General features: G+C 38.0%; 1 protein-coding gene across 3 annotated transcripts in view; it reads right to left on the bottom strand.

The window, feature by feature from the left end:
• Nucleotides 1-24,432, bottom strand: part of SNX14 (sorting nexin 14) — a 55,475-nt gene that overhangs the window by 7,690 nt on the left and 23,353 nt on the right. For 2 of the 3 annotated variants that reach the window (XM_080587310.1, XM_080587312.1), the window contains 10 exons: nucleotides 23,755-23,910; nucleotides 23,392-23,516; nucleotides 21,575-21,633; nucleotides 14,650-14,782; nucleotides 9,076-9,277; nucleotides 8,016-8,099; nucleotides 7,780-7,880; nucleotides 7,300-7,411; nucleotides 5,401-5,441; nucleotides 5,093-5,212 (listed from right to left, as the gene is read on the bottom strand). In XM_080587310.1, the coding sequence (XP_080443436.1) occupies nucleotides 5,093-5,212; nucleotides 5,401-5,441; nucleotides 7,300-7,411; nucleotides 7,780-7,880; nucleotides 8,016-8,099; nucleotides 9,076-9,277; nucleotides 14,650-14,782; nucleotides 21,575-21,633; nucleotides 23,392-23,516; nucleotides 23,755-23,910 (1,133 nt within the window). Of the gene's footprint in view, nucleotides 1-5,092; nucleotides 5,213-5,400; nucleotides 5,442-7,299; nucleotides 7,412-7,779; nucleotides 7,881-8,015; nucleotides 8,100-9,075; nucleotides 9,278-14,649; nucleotides 14,783-18,436; nucleotides 18,464-21,574; nucleotides 21,634-23,391; nucleotides 23,517-23,754; nucleotides 23,911-24,432 lie in introns of all 3 variants that reach the window. The other variant, XM_080587311.1, reaches the window with a different exon arrangement.

The raw sequence follows: 24,432 nt of genomic DNA, 5'->3' as shown, positions 1-24,432 counted from the left end.
TAAACTGAAGTCTATATGCCTTTTCAAAACTGAAACTACATCAGAAAAAAATCTTAGCTGAATTATTGCAACTTAAACAAGAACTTCATTTATTTTTTTAGATATCCCCCAAAATCTAGCAGAGACAATACATAGTGAACCAACTCATGGCAGCCCATTGTGCAACACAGATAAAGTTTCAGAGGAGTGTGTACAAGGCAAATTAAATGATTAACTCTGATGGGTAAACAATAAAAAAAAAACAAAACACTTAAAGGCTATCTTTGGGCAAAGCTTTCTGACTTCCTGAAGTTATTTTTACTTTCACCCCAAACCCAAAAGCAATATATTTCAGATACTGTATGTACCTCTGCACATAGATAATATTTCTTGCTCTGTAAATACAACAGCTCTATGTTCATTGCCAAGCTTTGAAAGCTCATGCTTTTGTAAATGGCATTTTAGAAAGCAATAGCAGATCAGTGTACACTGAAGTTAGTGAGCCAATGAGCAGATTTTATAAATTATACTTTGCATTAGTTGAGGATAATTGTTTACTATACAGTCTTTAGCAATGCACACCTGAAGGATGCAGCAGCCATAACATCTTTGCTCAGAATGTATTTTGCCCTTCCCAGGATTTTGACTCCAAGGAAAGCAAAGTGAAAAATGTACAGCTGGATATCCAATACAAATATGGAAATTAGATTCCTAATTTAGATAAGCATGTGATTTTATTTTTTCATGTTTCTGCTCATTTTAGTATTTGAGACATGATATAATGCTCTCTATTGTAATTACACTAAAAAAGACAAGCAAGACAAACTCCAGTGTTATCCTTACTCAGATCTTTAAGATCAAACAGTAACTGTGATTACAACTCTGAAATATTCTTGAAGTGCTTTCGGGGGGAAGTTCCAACATAATGGTACAAGCTCTTGAAGAGAGTGAAACATAAAAGGCTTGTATTGAGAACAACCAAAGTAATCTCCCATACAATAGGCTATCTATTGTACTTCAATGGGAAAAGCTAACAAAATGAGTATTTAAATTAAGTGTCTAACAAAACGAACAGTTATTCAACTGCTAGTAAGTGCATCCACACACATACACCCATACATTCCAGTACAGGTGTGAAGTTTATAAAAACAATACCGTTGATTATGAACAATATCCACAACCAGAGGCATGAACATCCCCACTGTTCTTCCTGTTCATTTGCAAAATACAGATGACTGTACCCAAACAAAAAAGAAGAATCATAAAATAGAATAAAGAGTATGTAGTGTCTAAGCCACATCAGTTAATGTATAGAAAAGCAACTGTTTTCCTCCAAGTAACAACGCATAAATATAGATTATACTGCTGATGTTTCAGAACAGTTCTTATTGCTGTTGGCAGGTCATCACAAGCCAGCAGAACAATGCCTTTGTAGGCATGTTTTTCAAAATCTGCATCAGCTGAGAAGTCCTGACCTATTCTAGCAGGTCTGACAAAAGTGCGTTCAGAAGACTATCAAGCTGGTACAGACATACAGAATAGCAACATAGCTGGGAAAGCTAAAAATCCTGTTTGGTGCCCTTAGAAGGGTGCAGGGCTTTTTGTTTGCGTCTTTGTTTTAACCAGGAAGGTTGTTAACTCTTTTGATCTGGTGAGTCTGATGCAGGATAAAAGCCAATTGCTAGTGGCTGTACTGCAGCTGACCACCCATTTTCATTATGCATTCGTAACTGGAAAGTTTTCCACTGGCACTTCAAAGACGCAAACGTATGCACACACCAGGAACAACCAGAATGAAGCCACACGCAGATCTTTCAGAGAAGTAGGCACATTTCTGACTAAACTCAAGCTTTCATCTGCCCTGCCTGACTGTTCAGCCTGCTGATGACGAGGAAGCCTGGGTGTGCCCTGTTCATGGCATCAGAGTTGGCAGCACAAGCACCCGGAAACACGTTCTTGTACTTTCAGCAGATCCCAGCAGGCTGACACTAGAATAAACAGATCCGTTTCAGATAAGTTACATGGGAACACTGTGGCAACGCAAACATCAACTGAAAATCTGCCCTAGCTTTCACCAAAAACTGCATGGTGAAGAACTTTCTTGCTATGAGATAACAAGCTCTTCTCACAGATGGGCGCTTAGAGAGAAAGGAGTGCTGCAGCCTGACCTGCCTTCCATCTCATTTCCACGGCCTGTTGTACCTCTTCGTTGACTCCATACAGGTAGCCCACACAACCCTGGCACAAACATTTTGCATACATCTCCATCGCCAGCTTCTGTTGGGAAAGGGCACAGGGCTGCTGCACAGTGCATATAATCTTCATGAAGTAGTCATGTGAAACAACAGAACTGAACACCTCAAGTCTATGCTACATGTACTGGAGCTGGCCTACCTTCTACCTGTGGACTGAACAACCCTTGGTGCCTGCATTCCTACACAGCATTTTCCAGCTAATGTTCATCTGAAAGAAATTCAGTTAATAAGTTCAAATGTAGTTCTCTAATATGGTACTAAGCATTGACAATTAGGAGATTTGCTTCCAAAAGTGGTCCAAACTGAAGTGGTACAGCAGATGAAACCAGCGTGGCTTACAAATCGAGCCCAAGAAGGGACAAAATGCAAATGGCACAGCATCTTGGCACCTGGCACAAAGCTTTTCCCAAGCATGGGCTGACTCAAGAAAGAGAAACTGGTTTCCAAATGAGGCATGAGCAGCACAGTAAATCAGCTGAGGAAGGCTGAATTTCAGTGTGCATGGAAAGACTCAGCAGAGACCAGAACACAGCACAACCTACGATATCAGATCTCTAATAACTGCAGTGACCCTGTGATGAAGTACCTGTGCTCTGGCTAAACTGGTAGAAGGCAAGTTAGTGAGCAAGCAGTCAGCACACGAATTGCTCATACATACATGTTAGTCAAAATTTGTAGCATGAATCGAGCACAAACAGATCTAAGAATACCGAACAACTTATCATAGCACTGTCTTCGAGCCCCCCTCAAAGCGAAGTGCCTTGAGTGCCCATCATTAAATAACACCATAGTTCTGCCAGAGATGTACTACAGTCTGAAACTTCCCATGCATTTACAGCAAGTGGCTCCCAAAACAAAACCAATTTCTTTTGGGAATAAATAAATAAATAAACCTAAAATACATGTTGAGCCAATTGCTTACTCGTATAATAGCTACAAAGTTTCTTAGAGGAACAGTGAACTCACTCCCACAACAGGTTGTAAGAAGGAACAGAGAGCTGGGACTAGCCTCAATTTTTTGCTCTTTGCACAGAAACACACCTGCTCATGACAAAAGCACCTTCTACAGGGTTATCAGCAGTACTGCTACCAAGTCGGACACACTCTACCAACTTGTATCTCCAGCGGAGTTCATACATGCACAATTAGTCAGGGGGTGATACGGACGTTTCCCCAACAATATTATTTCTGAGAATGACATACAGAAAGCACAGCAATAGAAGTCTTCATCTTGTCTAAGGAAACTTCAGTATTATAAAGTGAAAACCACAGTATCGCCAGCTCTTGACTTTCCTGGGATCACCATGGCTGAAAAGAATTGGCAAGACCTCATTTCAAAGCCTGAATTTCTTCACATGTTCTTTTACAACAGTGACACACTCACACTTCAGGAAATTAGTTTATACTTTAACTGGGTAATGTTATATACTATTTTTAAGCCCTTTACAAATCCAAAATGGTTTTAAATACCATACCACAAAGAATCTTTTCTCCACTGGAAAACTTCAGAGTGCAAAGCTTGTTCCTCAGATATTTTAAAGGATGTTAAATATATCAAAATTATTAACACCAGTACTTCTTGACAGATTATAAGTACAGTAAAAAAAATAACTGATTATTCATACTTTGCTGTAGTATGCTGCCAGCTGGTTTATGAAAAATATTTAAAGTATTATGCCTGTACTGTTTCGAACAAGTCAAAAACTCTGCATCTGATTTTTAAAACTGCTGATAGATTTATACCTCGCTATATAGACAGCGATAGCAAAACATCTGAACCTTGGAAATACTGCCCAAGGTTTAAAAAAAGTCTTGAAATGAAAACTAGTAATTTTCTACATAAGCATATGAGCTAATGCTACAACATTGGCTGTACTAATTCAGACAGGTTTAAAAGATGAAATCTCATCAAATTAATAGATTTTACTGCCATTGTACCTAGAATCATAGACTGCCTTGGGTTGGAAGGAGCTTTAAAGGATTTAATTCCAACCCCCCTGCCATGGGCAGGGGCACTTTCCACTTAATCAGTATAGAAGTTTTGTAGCTGCAAATTCTGTAAATGTCATAATACTACAAAAACATCCATACTGAGGGGAAGTTAAAAAGGTCTACTTTTACAATGGCCCATCACCAACAAGAACTATAAACAGATCTTGGGCTTCTAGCTCTTGCAAGAAGAAAAGGCGCATAGACAGTACTTTTCATTAATACTCCTCCACAGCTTTTTTAAAGCTGCTGAAGCTAATGGAAATCTTTCCAATTGGTTTTACTAGGCTCTAGCCACAAATACAAGTAGGTTAAAAAAGAAACCTGCCATCTTTTCCTGGAGTCAAGAAAAATTCAGTATGGAAGCACTGGGGTTTCTCTGTGGTTATGTTAGAGAGAAAAACTGATAGTTAAGAGCTATAATGCATGCTAGACATTAATGAACTGAATACTAACATAAAATAAACACGTATCAGCACTTTGACAATTTTGGTCTTAGAATCCTTTGGCACACCGTACTTTTGCCAAAGACTCAAGCTCTTCACTTCAAAAAGGAAGCATTAAAATATTCCCCACTTCACACCTCTATTTTCGCTCTTCTCTCAGGACTTCCCAGGCTCTCTACTCTATATTCTCATCTCCAAGTCCAGAAAGAACTTTAGAAGTCATTTACCCTAATGTGTAATGAGTAAGATACATGACAGAAAGAGATAAAGCTCTCTGCACTACCATTCTCTCTCACGTGAAAAGTCAAAACAAAATAGGTATGCTGTTCTATTTATGCTTTTTCTGTTCATTCTCTGCATTTTCAGAGTACGGTAAATTTTCCCCATTCCTGTAAAGTGAAGAAGGAGGATGACTTACTGTACCTTCTTGTTGTTTTCAGAAGTGGGACTCAGAATTGTAAGTTCAGGCCTGCTTGGTTTAGGCTTGGGAGATTCACAGGAGTTGATAAAATTCATGATGAAAGGCTCCAAATGCTGACCTTTCTGAAACCAGATATGAGTGACCAATCACTTGAATAATTGGAAGTGGGGGGGCACGAGAGTGAGACAAACAACAACAAAACCCACAAAACATGAGTTTCCAAACAAGTTTTTGACTAGCCTATTAGTTACTGTGTTGGTAAAATTAGTCATTGAAGTTAAAATGCTGACAACCTGCAAGATTCACTCACCTCTTTCATCAGCTTTCCTGGAACAGATTTTATAATCTTACCTATAATTAGGAAAAAAAAAATTATTACTGCCTGACCTTAAACAGAACACAGCTCTTTTCCTATCCTCCTATCAATTTTTCACATCCTTTATGTTGCCCATTCAGACCACAAGGTCTTTATAGCATCTTGCTATATAAAACTTTAAAAATATTTGTTGAGACTGCCTAATAACAGCTACATATGACAACAAATTACTAAGCCACAATAAACAAGACATTTTTCTCTGCCAGTGTCTGGTATTTCATTTAAAAATACTATAGTTTAACTTTTTTTTTCAAGTTGGTACAAAAAGCTGTGAAAACAGTCTTTCACACATTCAGCCTATAACCTAGTACTTAGTACTCTTTAAGATAAGGTGCTTAACATACAAAAAAATATACAGATGATTATCTGATTTCTTAAAAAAGTAATCACAGTTTTCAGTATCTAAATTCTTAAACCTTCATAAACATTTATCACAAAAGAAGTCATAAAAACTCAAATTCTCTTCTTGCCCTAAAAAGATCAGCTATGGCTGGAGAGATTCTGGAAGGATGCAGTCTTGAAAATATTGCTGAGAAAAAGGTTTACAAATTGGATAGGCTACAGCTGTGGTCTTAAAAAGCAGCTCTTCTGTCCTGATAAGGTGATATATCAGGATACAGCATAGTATCTTTAAATGCTGAAAAAACTACAGCGTCTAGGATTAGCTTTATTTTAAGAAAAATATTGCTCTAAATGTAGTGCTTATCTACATATCATGAATTTTGGAACTTACATTGGAAAGTACGTAAAAGGATTAAATGATAATTAAAATTATTAATTCTCATAAAAAGCCCTACCAAAATGCCATGACTTGTTAAAATAATGTTTATGGAATGGAAGCATACTCTCAGACATGAGATGCCTTACAGTAAGTGCTCTAAGCTGGTTTGAACAATGCAGTTTCATCTAGGGGGAGGGTGTTTTTTTCTTTTTTCTTTTTTTTTTTGTCTGAAACAAAATAAAACCCTTTACTAGAAGACAACTATCAAAACTCATTCAACAATTTTGTAGCATGCTAAGAGCACGGCCACCCCAGCAGGTTCACACAGTGAGGGGGAGAAGCAGAAATGCAGCGGTGCAGTTCAGACACAACTCACCCGGACTACATTGGTGCCAAAACTACAAGCGCTACAATTACATGAAGACAGAGAAGCCACAATGGTAAGACTTAGCAGCTCCAGCACACTGCTGTGAGGAAGCTACATTTATGGCCAAGTTGTGAAGTTTCAATGTAGTTCACTTCCTGGATTTTCCATTAGATGTCAAGAATTTCTCTACCTCAATTTCCACTTGGCCTGCCTACATCACACATACCCCTGCTTCAAATGCTATTAAGCAGCTCACATTAAAAGGGAACTGAACACTAATTAATATTAAAATTATTAAATATTGCACTTTTCAGATTAAAATGAACAGTTTTTAATCAACTAACACCCAAGGGTAGATTGTATTAAGAAACAGTTTATACCATCACACCCGTAAGAAATGACTGACTTGTAGAGATGCAACTTGTGACAATGACATAAGTCTTCTTGCCCTGTGAAATTTGTTAGAGAAAACTTATCACCTTGCTTGTTGGCACAAATGTGCAAGAGCAACCACTTAAATGTTGTTGGTTTTTTTTTTCCATAATTTTAAGATGTGTTTTTTCTTCAAGGATAAAGTACCAGCATATTTTACTTTGTGAGCTATAATCACAGCTGTGAAGGAGCAGAGTTCTTATTTCCCATATGCACATCCTTACACAAGAGTATCTATTCATTACTACTAGTATTCAATCACAGTATCAACAGTATTATTATTTGTTAGTACAAACAACTGCATATTACATACCAAGATTCACATCAGGCAACATTTTATCAAGAAACTGAGTCTCTCCTCCATTAGGGGACAGGAAGTCAGCTAAAAGCTGGCTGTTACTTAGTTCTGGATGTTGCAGAAGTTTCTTTGAAAATGAAGGAAAGAGAAGTATAAGTACTTTAATCTTTAACAAAATCAGTTTGTCTATAGCAAAAAATATATACTCAAAGAGCATTATCATAGACTGGTTTGGGTTGGAAGGGACCTCAAAGATTGTCTAGTTCCAACACCCCTGCCATGGTCATGGGTGCTACCCACTACATTCTATTACCATAGATATTGTCATCTCCAAAATATTTGTTTTCAGTCACATGAAACTTTAACTGCAAGTTTTAGTTCACCACTTGAACCCTTTATACCCATTATTTAGAAATAAACAAAAAATTAGCAGATATTCATTTATTAGTTTTGTATTATTAGCTTAGAATATTCTCTCCTCCAAAAGTTTGATACCTGCAGATATTCCTGAAACTCTTCCCTCTTGGATTTTAAGAACTCATAGTTCTTGGGGCCGATGATTCTCTTTGACGGAAGCTGAGCATCAGGAAATGTACCTAATAAAGATATTGAGCATGTTAAAGTATTCCTTTAACAGAGCAAACGTTATTTTCTTTATTTTAAATTCCAACTCAATACTGAAAAAAATCACACCAGTGGGAAAGTGGGTTTCCAGGTGACAGAGAACGTACCATGAAATTCCGTTAGCTTGGACTCGAGCACATAAAATTCAAGGTATCTCCTGTAGACAGACCAGTGTTCAGGCTCATGCCCAACTGGGGAAATAAAAAAATACAATAGTAAAGATAAACCAGGTTTTATACCCCTTGAAAGACAAATTAAGCAACAGCAAGTATACGTTGGACTTTTACATTAGTTAGATTATTATAGGAAAGACCTCAATATTAGTCCCCCATATTGCAGTAACTTAAAAAAAAATACAGCTAGGTATTAAAGTATTAAATTAAAATGCATACTAGACAGAGAGAAAATGTACTAGGAAGGAAATTATCTCATTTAGTGGATTCCTAAATAGTAATCAATAGAGCACTGCATAACTTTAAAATGTATTATGACTACGTTAGATCTATTTTTCAAACTTTTAACCAAGTAATTTACAGAAATATTACTTGCTGAATACATCCTTTGCACCACCAGATTCTATCCCTTCTTCCTCCTGAAAGATATCACTAAACAACTCTTAAAAACTTCCTGCTTATTGTGGAAGTATTAGTTTCACTAACACAAATCCATGAACTCCCAAGTATGATGCAATTCTTTGACTCAATATGGATGTCTTGCTATCTAAATACTGAACTATCTGCAAGGCAGGGTGGTTCCCAATAAAAATAGCTTATTTTGCTAAAAGCTATATTTTAAGGTCAGAAAAAAACATTTATTATTCATTATTACAAAGCTCAAAGAGGGTGAAAGAAAAATATGCCAGGTGTTCATTACTATGAATCATAGGATCAACTTTTTTTTCCTTCTCTTTTGGAAAAAGAAGTTCTCAAACTTTTGCGTGAAGTCTAAGTGCAACTGATTCATGCTGAGGAGTCAATTCTCAACTTGCAAATAGTAAATGCAATCATTTAGCTTTCAAACACACTTCCCCAGAATTTTCAAATCATTATTTTGAAATCAGAAAAAAACAGGTACACCTAACACACTGGAAACAGCTGTCAGATACAGCATAACAGTATTGTGAGTTAATTTTTAAATGACGTTTTATTTATCCACAACACCACATACCTGCCCTTCTATCATTTCTCTCCACATCAATGCAGAACACTGGAATTCTCTCCTTTCTGTCTTTTCTTTCCAAGGAGGGATCATCAAAAAAGTCTACATATGGGATGCTAATTTTCCATGCAGAAAGGTTGCGAGGTGTATTTGGGGTAGTAACAGCTTCCTCGGGAGAATCATCTTCCATCACCATAACACCTTCTTCAATCTGTAAGGATTCAAACACTCAATAGAGTTCTATTTTAATTGGTTCAGTCTAGCTTCGCAAAGCATATACGACAATAAAATAATCAAGTCTTTAAGTACACCCTCCAGATCACTAGGGAAAAAAGAACAAAAATCCATATCATTAATGGAGTTTTCAGGTAGATAACTTTTTATTTTTAGAATGGCTACAGATTAATTTGAAGTTGGCAAATTTTAATAATAACTGAAAGCTTTTATAGTGCTATCAAATTTCATATCTGATACTTCAGAGAAGAGAGAGAGGGGAGAAAGAAGCAAAGCGCACAGGAAGAGACAGCTAGAAGAATGTCTTCAACACAGACCACCTGAGTGCTACAGGAACAGCACAGACTTAGCTGCGCTGAATTTTCCATCATACTGGTACTCAAACTGAAGACCTGAGCTTATTAGGTCAGGCCAAGAAGCTACCTAAACACAAGAGACAGAAGTCAACAATACACCGATCTAACAGGGCTCCCACCCAAAAGCTGAGTGTGTTGGAGTATGCTGCAGACACACGAATTTGACTCACTCTTCAAGGTGCAACACAGCCAAGACTGGGAGTGAACTATTTCCACAGGCCAGAGATAGTTTCATGCAAAGCCATCGTCAGCATCACTGCATTTCCCATCAGTTCCAGTTTCAGCATCACATTCCCATAAAGAGAGGCATCAGGGAGCAACACAGATCTAACCCTTGCTGGCTGTGGGTAGGGCAGCTCCAGTGCTGAAGTTTCATAGGCTCAGACTCCACATCATAAAATATGAAGCTGTTTTTTCCATATGCAAGAAGGCCTTAGAACCAGTGCCATGTGAACGCTGAAGAAATCCTCCCAGACTGGAACTGTGATCCCAGCACCACACTGACATGCTTTATGTTCCTGATACTGCTCATTACAAACACACTAAACTGCCCACAGGTAATGAATCACCAAATTGCCACACAGCACACTAAATTTTTATTTTCTGGTACCTTGTGTTTTTTTTTTTTTTTTTTTTTTTTTTAGGATCACAAGCAGAAAGATTATCTTAAACATTTAAATTAAAAAATCCAAGCTTAAGCAGCTATCCTTGGAAAGCAATTTATTTATATAAACAATGGTTAAGCTGATTCTCATTCAGCAGATGGAACAAAGAATAATAGAAAAGTGACCAGAAGAAATTAAAATTATTTCTGTAAATGAGAAAGCACCTGTGAAAAGGAAGGGTAGGACTGGTCTTAGACTCAGCTACATAGACTTGAGAATACTGCCAATTGTTAAATTGAAAATAGAAAATTTTAACGTATAAATTTAAAACACAAAACTAAAGCAAACTGAAAAACCTGAATCTAATTTTAAGTTCTTTTCCCTTAGCTTCACAATTTACAGCTGAATTCCCCACAAAGACCAAGCCTAGATGACTTAACAAGCTTTGCCTGTATTGGGATAATCTAATTAATGCATTACAGCACTACAACATCCCTGAAATAATTTCATAAATTGCAGATTTGGCTCCCCACGTATTAACAAATGCATTTTGGCTGTGCTACAATATTCACAAAACCATGACTCAACTGCAGCAGAAACATAAATAGTTCAACTCACTCAGGTGGTTTCATACCTACAGGTAATTAAGCTCCACCATGCTGCTCTCTCACTCCTCCTCAAAAGGCCAGGGGGAGAAAATATGATGCAAACCCATGGGTTGAGACGGGGACAGGGAGATCACTCAACAACTGTCATCATGGATAAAACAGACTCAGTGCAGGGAGATTAATATAACTTATTGCCTATCAGTAGTGGACTAGAACAGTGAAACTAAAAACTCCTTCCCCCCATCCACCCTCTTCCACCTCCTCCCCCTGAGCAGTGCAGGGGGACAGGGCCTGCGGTCAGTCCCTGACGCTTTGTCCCTGCTGCTCCCTCACGGTCCCTCTCTGCCCCTGCTCCCCGTGGGGTCCCTCCCACGGGATGCCGTCCTGCCCGAACTGAGCCTGCGGGGGCTGCCCACAGGCAGCAGCTCTTCAACAACTGCTCCCACACGGCTCCGTACCACGGGGTCCATCCCCCAGGAGCAAACTGCTCCAGCACGGGTCCCCCACGGGCGGCAGCTCCCCCCAGACCCCCTGCTCCTGCGTGGGCTCCTCTCCACGGGCTGCAGCTCCGGCCCGGGGCCTGCTCCTCTCCCAGCTGCTGTCACACAGCAGTTTTTGTCCCTTCCTTAGATCTGCTCTCCCAAAGGCTCAACCAGCCCTCGCTCCCTGGCTTGGCTCTGTGTCCCTTTTGGAGCCGGCTCTGATCTGACACGGGGCAGCTGCTGGGCTCTGCTCACAGAGGCCACCCCTGCAGCCCCCCTGCTACCAGAACCTTGTTGCATAAGCCCAACACACATACACGAGCAATCTTTGTCCAGTTCTGTTTTGCCTTTGCACAGTGCTGAAATGATCCTCAGTCTGATTACTGTGGACCACTGTCTTCCACAACAGATCTCTGTAGATTCACTACATTAATCTCCTCTTTTCAACGTGCCTTTTTGCTTCCACTTACCCAATTTATTCAATTAAAAGTGAAGTTGTGACAGGCAAAGTGCAGTCTCAATTGCCAATCCGCATAGAACACATTCTGCTAAGACAGTTCACAATTTGAGGGCTAAATCACAGCCTGTGCTCTTTTTCACAGTAATTAATCAAAAATAAACCAAACCTGAAATGAACAAATTACACAATACAACTGCAGGACCAACTTACACCAAAGAATGGAATAAACGGGACAGATGCTCTCTGAGCGACTACTTGCTCAGGTATGGACTTCAGCAAAACTCAGCTCTTGTCTACACTTTGTAATTTCTTTCTTCCTTTAATTTACCATTGCTTGCAACTCTTACTTCTCATTTAGTTTTATGCATTGTATTACCCTAGCGGCTGACACAGAGATTACACTGACACCACTGCACAGAGGTAGCATAAGGACCGGATACAGCGGTCAGAGGTCTTCTGAGATGCTTATACAGGGGCCATAACCTCGCTGTCTTGTTCACTTGACCCTTATGAGACTGTAATCCATCAGCAGCAGTTCCACACGCTTGTAATTTCCCCCGATCCATCACCTGACTTCCAGCCTGGTTTTGGCACTAACGCTATGCAAATTCCCAGGCATTCCCACTATGGGAACCATGGCACTTACATTAACTGTAAGCCAGGAAGCATGAATTTCTGAAGGTTTTAATCCTTTCTAATCAGACCACCAATCTATAATAGTTATCACTTGGCTCAGTCTCTGTTTATTTTATCCAGCAGAGACACAAATCCAAGCCTACAGGTCTTCTTGCCAACGTGGGAACAATACCCATGATGCAATACACACAACATCTTGTTATATTTAAATTTAGTTTACAAAAGTTGAGTCTGGTTTCATGGAATTACTGTTATCACGTTAGCAGCTTACAAAGCTATCGCTCAGAGCCACAGAAGGATGCGAGTACCTACTTCTATCTGTACGTGATTTCCTTAAACCACATGATTTTTCATACAGGCTTTTAACTGTAGCCAACATGACTTTGTCAAAAAAAGAAAAAAATGAAGCTGAGACATTGTTCTGGTTTTTCTCATAATGCACAGAGCTCCATTTCACTACCATTCTTCACCTATTTACCTTGAATCCAACCAACTTACATTAACACCAATTACTTCAATACCAAATCAAGATCAAACTCTATGGTAAGAAATAACTCCATTTGTTCTGCGCATGCACTAATCAAAAGTTGCTAAGTCTGTATATTGCACTGCTGCTATTTTACAATTATACTGTCTGAAGCACTTGCCAGATCATGTTTTGACTAGGACAGCTCTTCCCCTATGTGACACCCGCCAGGAAACTACACTTCAGCTCTTACTGTGATATTATTAAACTATTAAATTCTGTATATTCAATATTCACTCAGGAAGTGAAGCTACAGGTCCGTCCAGTTCATTGGATGTATAGTAACCTTTCCATAGTTTAGGTGTTTTCTTTCCCCTACTCTTCATCCCACACACAATTACCAAGTGAAGGGGGTGAGGTATTTCCCTCAGTTTAGAGAAAGTGATTTTAGTAAAAGTGTAGTATCCTCCCTTCTCCTGTATTTAATAAAAGAATTTGAAACGATGCTGCACTTAAAACCTTCTATTCTTGCCTAAGTTAAAACCATTGTCAGTTTCCTCAGTAAGGATTAAACTCTACATTGTCTGTCTCTCACTGAATTCAGGAACTTCTCACAAGTAATTTCTTGTGCTCTGAAACAAAAACATGTTCCCTCTCTGAGCTCTAGTACAACTGCTTCAATTATACTTCTACTAATAATAATTCACTTACTATAGGGAAATTTTACTTCTACACCCTTTGGCTAGTAGACCCTGTAAAAGCAATGTTGGAAAATTAACCCATTTTCATCAGAATCTGGCCTCCCAAGAGTGACAAGATAAATGACATCAACAAGAACTTAAGTGTCCAAGAAATTAATTGCAACAATTTAAAGACATGACTTATATGAAGATTTAGACTGTAGAAAATTCTCAATTTAAAGAAAGAAACATTTAGAGTCCTACATTGCTGATTCTTTCCCACCTTCCTCTGAACACGGTTCTAAACAAGGCGAATAAAATAAATTTGTATTTAAACTTATCTTTAGGTTGTGGAAAATGAGCTAGCAGTTTATCAAGGTGATAAACACATCTTATTTGGTGAGCAACAGGTACAATATGTTGAAGACACGTTCTTAAAAAAAAACATTACTACCAACATCTGACCAATTCTCCCACTTCTTCTTTTACAGTTTTCCATTTGTCCCTCAACTGTGCTTCAGACAGCAACATCTCAAGCAATAATTCTACCAGTGGCTCTATTAATTGCTGTTTGCATGAAAGAAAAACATTAGTTGAAGATGACACCCAAAATGAATTAGAAACAACTACTTGGTTCACGATCTTGAGAGAATACAATGGATCACGGACCAACTTCATAGCAATTTCTCCATTAATTTATTTAATGTTTTTAAGGTCTTGTGGCAAATTTCAAAATAAAAGCTATGTCCCATGAATATCTTATCACCCAGAATTATAAAATGGTACAGTATGTTTTTTAGAGAAAAATTAATTGCTTACAAAACAATCTGACAATACTACTTTTACTATTTCTCTCTACTAAAGCTCAAAAGGTAACTGGGGATGTAGCCTTGACTTATGAGCAAATACATGGAAAATGAGGGTAAGTTGCTGGTTTCTGATTAAGTTAAGTTATACCTGCAATGAAGACAGCAGAAAAGACACACTTAACATTTTCAAGAATGAAGGGAAATGAAATGATAAAGGTCTACCAACAAATGTAGAGCTTTTACTCACAAAGTCATCTTCTCCTTCATTTAAGTTATAATTAGGCAGCATAGCTCCTTCCATTGCAGAACTCTTGAATACACCTTTTATTTTGTTGCCTATTCTGCTGATTCCAAATGATTCTCCTCTTTTCTGTGTGGTCCTAGGATTACAGAAGCCAGAGTTCACAGTACAAGGCATATTACACAGCAGCTCAGCAGGTCATTGCACAGAATTTGCAGATTAAGAGGATATAGAAAAAAAAAAAGCAAACCTACATAGTCAATACAATTCCACCTAACTTAAAATTAATTTATGGCAAGCTTGTTCATTGATCAATCATCAGAATTTCTTGATTGCTCTTACTAGAGATTTGGATTTCCCATCTGCTTAGCCATGAGCTAACATTAGCACTCTTATAACAACATCACAGTAACGCAGTACATAGAATAAACAATTAACTATGCAAAACAATTTTGTTATGACAGCAGAAACTCTGGTATTCCTACGGGCATGCAGACCAAGAAGGTCACTAACTCTGTCCTTTTCCATGTACTCTTATTTAAACATTTATCTACTGTTGCCAAGTACTATAAATGGTGTAGTTAGATGCACTTTTCACATAAACATCCCAGAATTTTACAAGTACGTATGATTCAAGATAGATCTTGACTTTTAAGCATTAGGGACAGACAAAAGGAATGCACAAGGAACAAGACTGAGCATGAGACAAAACAGATGCAACTGAAAAATCTTGGCTTGAAGAGTCAGCCTGAATGAAAGACGAAGACGTAACGTTTTCTTAAAAAATAAAGCAACTTAGAATAATGAGTCCAAGAAGCAACAAGTTACGGAAAAAGAAAGACAGTTTGGGCAGGAATAGCGCTCTGCACACAGATTTCACAGCATTCTTATGCCCTTACAGAAGGCCTAATAGAGGAGACTATTTCTTAAGTAGAAATGCAAGTCATGACTAACTCTGGGAAGAAAAATGTTTATTGTGTGTGGAATCAACCTGAGGTTACTTACAGCGATTCAATACATACAGTTAACAGGTAAGTTAAAAAAAAAAAAAAAAACGGTGAACTGCAGAATCAAAGACTCAAAAGAACATTATAGATTACTAAGACTCAAAGGCCAATTAATATTTTACAGTACCAAAAATATCCTAAATAAATTTGGTTTTCCTTTAAAAGAAAAATGTCAATACTACTTTTTAGTAGTTAGTAACAAAAAAAGCAGGTAAGATGTCTCCATCTCTCATAAAACCATGCTGCCATCACCAACTGCTGACTCAAAGCACCTGCGTGTTACTAACAAAAACTATCTTCCTGTTTACAAGTTTACCCAGACTGCACACATGACTAAAACTGCAAAAATGATTATCCACTGTTCTTTCAAGTCTTTTGCTATCTCTTACCATAACTAGCTCCAACAGAGGCACCATCTCTCTTTTTCATCTCTGCTAACCAAAGATAAGGTCCTGACTGCAGCATTAATCCATGCTCAAACAGTCCTACTCGATTTAAAACAACTACGTGCTATTGAGCTGAGCTGAACTTCTTCCACATCTGGGATCTACCTGAAGCTTGTGCAAGAGCTTAAACACAAGGCTAGCAATGTACAAACTGTATTCAAAGCTAAACAGCTTTATAAGAAGGTGAATGCTTTATACTTCTGACTTAATTTTTTAGAAGTTTTTGTCATTCCTGTGAAAACTCTAATATTCAAAGTCTTGAGAACTGCAAATTTGTGCAAGTTTACAGATTTAGTAGAGTATCCCAGGCTTGGATTGGTGAAGGTTTGTTTTCACTCTGCTAATGCTCTAGCAGTAGGCAGAATACAGCTGTGCCTGTAAGACCATGCCTCACGAATAGTACTACGCTGGAACAGTTATAAGTTGACAACCTAGGATGGCCTTCTCTTCACAGCGATAGACACGAATTAAGAACACAAACTGGTGACTCAGAGGCTACACAGACACATAGTGGGCAAAATATGGTAAAAACATAGGACTGGTTTGGTAGAAATATTTGAGCAAGCACACAGCATAAACCAGATTAGATGAGCATGGACAAAATCTGGGGAAGTTAGTAGGGACATGGAGATAACAGCACGTTCAAGCTTTTGAAGAAGCTGAGCAAGATTAAAAAAACACCCAAGAATCAGGATGGAAATTAATAGATTCACTGGCCAGGTAGAAATAGGAGAAAGAACCTGAGGCTAGGTGAAAGGGAACAGATGGGATTAAGACACGGCCAGGTTCAAAGCACAGAAGAAGAAAGAGGAGACGCAGTGGCCTGTTTGGAAGAGGAACCAAGTCTGCCAAGACTTGCCAGTCTGCTACTGTCAACAAAACTTTTATTGGGAAAATATCCCACTCCCTCTAGTGCTGATCCACAAAACAGCAACATTAGACCATCAATCTATGGATACTTTCTTGGCAAGGCTCTGAGAGGGAGAGTCTGCAAGTTCCAACATTCCTGACGAACGATGTGATGACAGTAGGTCAGATTTATTTATTTATTTAAAGTTGCAGAATTCACATAAGTGTAACATACAAAACTGCAGTTGTTAATCCCTCAAGAGCTAGGAATTGCAGAACACGGATTGTATTAGTGCCACTGAGCACTGTGGCATTCCTTAATCATGGATGGTCACCAAATAATTTTCTTACAGGATCCCTGGCTCGTTCAGCGCACAGAACAGATCTCAAATGGTCAGTCAGGGCTATGCAGTTGAAGAAAACTGCTGTGAACCTCTGCAGGGTAGAGTACCACTAGATAGGTTGAATCTATCAGACAAACTGATAGATGTATATGAAATCAGAGTATCATTTTCTTTTGGCCAAAATCCCTACACCTGATTAGGCGAAATGCTGAGTGTGCAGAGCTGCACTTAAAATCAACAAACTAAATTATATTAATGCTATTTCTTCCCCAGCACACTAGCAAATTATAACTCCATACACTGAATTGGCACATAAAAGATTAAAAGTTTCCATTAACTTGATTCCTAATCTGTAAAACGAAGTTGCTAATGTTCCCTTGAGACTCAAGAATGCTATGAGTAATACATAAATACTGATGCTACAACTGACAATTCAAAGGAAAAGCCCATAATGAAAAGATTTCTTTCTGAGTTTGGATAGAATGTATTTGAAGCAGCACGAATAATGAGAAAAACCACTGAACAGCTATTAAGACGTTAATGAGCAACCACAGACTACCTAGAGCATGAATAAAGAAAATTATATAAAAAAAAGCATATGTTGTAATCAAACCTTTGACAGTCACGAGAAAGGCTGAATAGATGATTAATTTGGGAAATTGCTGTCTTTGAGTACTTGACTTTAAACATAATACTCATAAAGCAGTTATGTTTGCATGCAATGCCAAGGCAATTCTACTAGACACAGTTGTAGAAGGTAAAACAAGCAGTTAAGTGGATGAAACCTCAAACACAATCTGGAAATACGATAGGCAGGGAAGAAAACTGTGGAAAACTTTGGAAGAGCTAGAAATCACAGGCAAAAAAACCGCTTCAAGTTATGCAAATACATTTCCAAATTAACAACAGACAAATAGTTAACAACAAAGAATATTAATATTTTGCAAACTTATGAAAATTAGTAATTAAGCAATTTCTAAACAAATGTGAAGACAACATGGGGAGAAATGCAGTTAAAAAGATGACATTTGCATGTTTTTAAAAGTAAAATGGATGATTAATTGCTGTTATAAAGGCTGTGTGATGTAGCGATGATAGATGGAGCACAGCTAGCAGACAACATTTATTGAGTGTTAGATAGACTTACCGGAAGTCATCCAAACTCAGGCTACTTCTGCAACAACAGGCACAAAAATTACCCCAGAGCCCAGGAGAAAATAATGTTAAAAGAAAAAAAAAAGAAAAAAAAAACCCTGACAGACCTATCTCAACAGAACAGACTAGGCTTGGACCATCACCGCAGATTAATCAAAACCATGGTAGAATAGAGTTTCTGAACTAAAATCTTTACAGAGTGAAATAAGAACAGGTGCCTGCACATGTCGTCAGCACCATCGCCTTTGAATTTAAAACCTTAGTTATTAAAACTTTCGAGCGTTCACTGGCATTCATTCTTTTTAAATCAGTAGCTGCTTGTGTTGACTTTCATTGTTCAAGTTACCTTCCACAAGGTGCCAAGCAGGTAGCAAACTTCTGTAATCTATGTTGGCAAGTCATGTAGGAATCTAGTTCATTTGGCCAATATGAAGAAAAGCCTGTGGACTTATTTTACATAGTAAAGTCATCTGTGTTAGATAATAGTAGAAAACATTGTATTACTATTATTTTTTTTAAATTTCACATATTTTAAGAACTGTCACCTATTTTGGACATCCTGCATAACTTGGTACATGGAACCAATACCTCAGTAGTTTCAACCAAAATGTTCAAACTTAACCATACATACAGCCACCGCACACGATTCATTTTTAATTCACTGGAGCTACTGAACTCTGGACAAACTGATACAATATTATATAGTTTACTGGATCAGAATACTCAAATTTCAGATGTTTTACAATACGAACTGCTTTCTAAGGCATCTTGCACTGTCTTAAGTCATGGTAACTGTGAAAGTGGAAACATATCCTAGCAAACTGGAACTGATGATGACTAACAGAAACAATTACATTACATACAATTACTTAATTCTGAGCATTTTATTCCTAACCACTCCCCAAAATTGTTAATAACTTCTTCTACTTGGACCTTTACTTGAAAACTGTTTTACTTTTACTGCTAACCCAATGATGACAAATCAGAATGCTTCTTCTCAAACTAGATATCAAGAAAAATTTCTTTACTGTGAGGGTAGTTATTTATCAACTCAACAGTTTTCATCAGATGTTGTCTCTCTGATCCATACACAAAAAATTATGATTGCTTTGTACAGTTAAAAAAAATGATTAAAAATGGAAATTATACATTGATAGTTCCCATCCTCCTACTTACACACTGTATTCTCTAGAAACAGCTCTACACAGATGACATTGTTTTACACATTTCAACACATTGCCTGCATGTCCATTCCACTGGGATTTCCAGTCAACTACTTGACCTCAGACTTTTTAACCAGCATTATCTATGCAATACATGCAAAGCAAAGCATCAAATCAAAGATGTGGAAAACAAAACTAATCTCTTTGCCTGCAATTTCTCTGAACTGGAACTGATGCTAGAAGAAGGAAGAAACGGCAGGATGAGGTATATGCATATGGATAACATTTGGAATAATCCCATAAGTAATTTCTTTATTTTTTCTGGCAGTGACTCCATAACAGATTCTGCAGGCAGACACTCCAAAGCAACAAGCAACTACTTTCATATAGGACCTCTCTTTCATGGGAATATTCACAGAGGCACCACTTCAGGAATATACAGTATCTCACATAGCTAGCCATAGTGTTGACTCAGGGCATTCAAATCATTCTAAAATGTAAAACAGATTAATTTTAGCTGTAACACTGTAGATGCTGCTTGAACTCCAAGGAAACGTATGACGACGGTCCCCAGACATAAGATTTGCTTATTTTGCAAAGATTTATTTTCAAAACTCCACCTACAGACTGCCTGTACTTTCACCCTTTCTTTTTTGGAAAGCAAAGAACCAAGAAGGTAGCCTAAATGTTTTCACAGTTTAACTAGATTTAAGACGTGTGATAGGATACTTTCACCATTAACATGAATTACTTTGGAAAAGATACCAGAAGGCAGATTTTTAGGTCTGGATGAAACCCTATAGCCATCTTCCACAAAAACTGGAGCATGGTTTAAGGTCACCATTCATAGTGGAATATCAAGTAAGGGAGAAATACAGTTTGGCCAAGCTGCCTTCTACACCTCTTTGCTAAGGAACAGAAGTTTGTCAGCACCAAACGGAGAAAGCACTACTCTTAAGCTGAAGCCTTGGATTCACGAGAACTACAAGGACTAGATATTGATGTTACAGCCGGAGACACAAGAGAAAAACAGCGCAGTTTTTGAAGAACATCAGCAGAGGAGAAAGGGATCTCACATCACTTAAAACTCATAGTAGGCCGTGAGTCAAGAGGGCTGCTGCTCAGTAAGTGTCTACACAGAAAAAGTTAAATAATTTGCTGTTACTCCTCCAGAACATATGGTTACTGTTGATCTTACTTCATACCAAGAAAAAAAGCCTACCCAAATTAAAAACCATCTCACTTAAGTTTTCCTTCTTTTGGCTAGAAAGTAAAAGTAATTGATTATTTTTTTTTTTTAATGACTGAGACATCCAGAATAGGAGAAAAGAGATGAAGAGAGTCCTGACACCTACCTGCCTCAAGCCCACAGTGGAAGAGCTCTCACTCATGCCACAAGAGATGCTTACTTTTCTTGTCCACAGACACCCTGAAGGTGGTATGCAAGTATATAGCCCTAACCCAGAAACAAGGCTTCTGACACTACATTTCTGCAATGAATGTGGATAATCAAGGGAAAAGAAAATATATTTGAGCTAGGAGAAATAGCAAATCTTACTTGTCACAGCAAGAGAGAATTGTCATAGCATGAACGAGTTGGTTACACGCATCTCTTTAAGACCTGAAATCCAAGGTGACCCAGAATTTCACAGCAAAATGGTACTCATAATTAGTCACTTGTAAAATGGAAGTGTTGATTTTCTTATTTTTTTCCTCATTGTACATTTATTTTTCCCCTTCCCAAACATCGAGGTCTAAAATTACATTTTAAATTCTTTTCTATAAAACGCTTCAAATCAAAGAAACAGCCTGTATAATTTTGCTTACTCCTTCGACATGTAACCTGTCAATTTAAGAGAAGTACCACTGGTTAGTATCAGGCAGTAGCAAAATTTCCATAGTTTAATATTTTGAAACATTCAGCTAGAAAACAAAGAAAAAAACCTTAAAGATTTTACCACACCTACCTGTTAAACTTTGAATTGCGCGTCGGTGACTCTGCTCCTCTTAAAAGGTGCCTGAAGTACTACAACAGAAAAAAAAGGTATCAAAGAAAACACTGGACTGAGGTAAGGGCTCCTGTGCAACAACATTGCAGAATTCCGAAAAAAGAATCAGAAGTAAAAGGCAAGCTGACCATAATTGAGGAGGAGAACATTCATCCAGAAAAGGACAGACTGCAATTGTAGTAAATGCTCCCAGTACTACTTATTTTAGTTTACATAGCCTTGTAATTCAAACAAACTAAAACAAAGCACTGTAATCCATGTCTCTCCTTGCTAAAATCAAGCATTTGAAGCACTATAGCTATTACTGAAAAGGTGACCATCAATATCATTTTTGAGAGATACACTTTATGAAGCGTAACACCACGTGAGGCAAGTACCCATTTCCAGGGTAAGTCAGAGAACCATAGAACAGCTCAGGTTGGAAGTGATCTTAAAGATCATTTATTTCCAACCCCCCTGCCATGGGCAGGGTTGCCACCCACCAGACCAGGTTGCTCAAAGCCCCATCCAGCCTGTCCTTGAACACCTCCAGGGATGGGGCATCCACAGCTTCTCTGGGCAACCTGTGCCAGGGCCTCACCACCCTCTGACTGAAGAGCTTCTTCCTTCTATACTATTTAAATCTCCCCTCTAATAGTTTAAAACCATTCCCCCTTGTCCTGTCATTGTATGACTAAGCAAAAAGTTGCTCTCCATCTGTTTTATAAGCCCCCTTTAAGTACTGAAAAGCTGTAATGAGGTCACTCCGGAGCCTTCTCTTCAGGCTGAACAGCCCCAGCTCTCTCAGCCTTTCTTCACAGGAGAGGTGCTCCAGCCCCTTGATCAGCTTCATGGCCCTCCTCTGGACCCACTCTAACAGCCCCACATCCTGCTTGTGCTGGGGGCCCCAGAGCTGGACACAGTGCTCCAGGTGGGGCCTCACACAGGCAGAGCAGAGGGACACAATCCCCTCCCTCCACCTGCTGGCCACTCCTCTGTTGATGCAGGTGTGCTGTTGGCCTTCTGGGCTGCAAGCGCACACTGCTGGCTCACGTTGAGATTTTTGTCCACCAGAACCCCCAGTTTCTTCTCTGCAGTGCAGCCAATATAATCTGCCTCAAACGTGAGAAGCTTAGCATGCAGCCTGATTTATACAAACAAACTCTAAAAGGGGCAAGAACTCAATCAACTACTGCGTTTAAAGTGTTTCCTATTAGAAGGCTTTAAACAGCTGTGCAGCCAACTTGAGGAATTTGAAATGTGCATTCAGAATCCAGTTTTCATCACTAATCATAGAACCATCTCAAATTCCTAACACATCACTTTGAATGATCTTCCTGAGAACATGCGCTTGACTTTCAAGTGCTGGAAGAAGTAACATTGAAGGAGCCTATATAAAATCTTTGTAACTATAAGTACCATATTGTTTTAAAAAGTAAATAAAGATATTCTTAAGTGCTTTAGGTTTATCATGAAGATTACTTTTGCACCAAAATTGCAATCGTAAAAGAAGGGAAAGTGTGGGGAGAGTGGGATTTTGCAATAGCAGTGCTATACACAAATTATTACATCAAAAATGAATAGACATTGGTTCTTTTTATTCTGTTGATGTGGCGTTGAGCTAGAATAAATTCATTTTTCTTACTGAGATTTAGTTAAATGCCAGAGCTGAAAACCAATTGGAAAATAAAGACATTTTCTCAGGTACACGTGCACGTGACTTGTAAATAGTATATCTTAGGAAAAAAAAATACAATCTTGCTTTAGGACTAACATTTCAAATCTGTCATACTTACCTCATCACTGTGACAGAACATAGGAGTAAAAACGTTCTCAAGGAGAGAAAGTACATGCTCATAAGCTTCAAAAAGACACCTCATAGTTTGAAGTTTCACAACATCCTCATATGGACCTACAGCAACTACAGAAAATTTGGAGAAAAAATCAGCTTTTCTTCGCAAGCTAATACAAAGTCTAATACAAGCCTGACAAAAATAGAAATAAACTGACAAAGCAAGGCTTAAGCACAGCATAGTGGTAACATCTTAAAAGCTACAACAAAAGTAAAGATTAAAGACTAATTCATCTAACACAATCAATTTATTACAGAATTCTGTTCAATTTTCAGTGTAAATGATTTCTTTCAAATTCAAACTTACTTCTTTGAATCTCTTCCACAATAAACGGGTCAAATCTAATTTTGTCAATACTTTCATCCAAACAATAGGTTTTGTAAATTTTCTGGACTTCCTCATGAAGAGCCATTTTTTCAGTGTCTGATAGTTCTGGTCGCAAAATTCGGTCATTGAATTCCTCTGAGAATTAATGGAGAGAAAATGCATTTGTTGATGAACTTGGCAAACAAGTATCATCTTGAAGCAACATACAATATCAACTCATTTTCCAACAGATAGAGTAATTCAGAAAACTTTAAAACAAAACAAAACAAAGAAAACAAACAGAAGACATCTCAAAATATCAAGGTAGCTGCATTCTTCTTAAAATTTAAATTTGTTTATATAATTACTAAAAGTATATTGCCATTAAAACTAATTTCTTCTTATCATAGTGAGGATACATCCATGAAGCTATAATTGCACAGGAAGAACCTTAACAGCCATTTAAACTAGTCATCTGCCTATTCTGCTGCTATTTCATTCCTAATATCCAATGCATCAATAATATCTTTAGTATCAGGATAACTTCAGAATACACTTCCCCTGACAAAAAAAAAATAAAAATATATTCAGCACAATCATTGTGCAATCCTACTTGATTTATTGCTTGTCACATTAATGGCATGAATGCTATCCAAAAAGAAGGGAAAATATGGTAGC

The sequence above is a fragment of the Anser brachyrhynchus genome (genome assembly GCF_964034855.1).
Source record: "Anser brachyrhynchus genome assembly, chromosome: 3".
NCBI classification, from domain to species: Eukaryota; Metazoa; Chordata; class Aves; order Anseriformes; family Anatidae; genus Anser; species Anser brachyrhynchus.
This window is presented reverse-complemented; position numbering and strand designations above follow the sequence as displayed.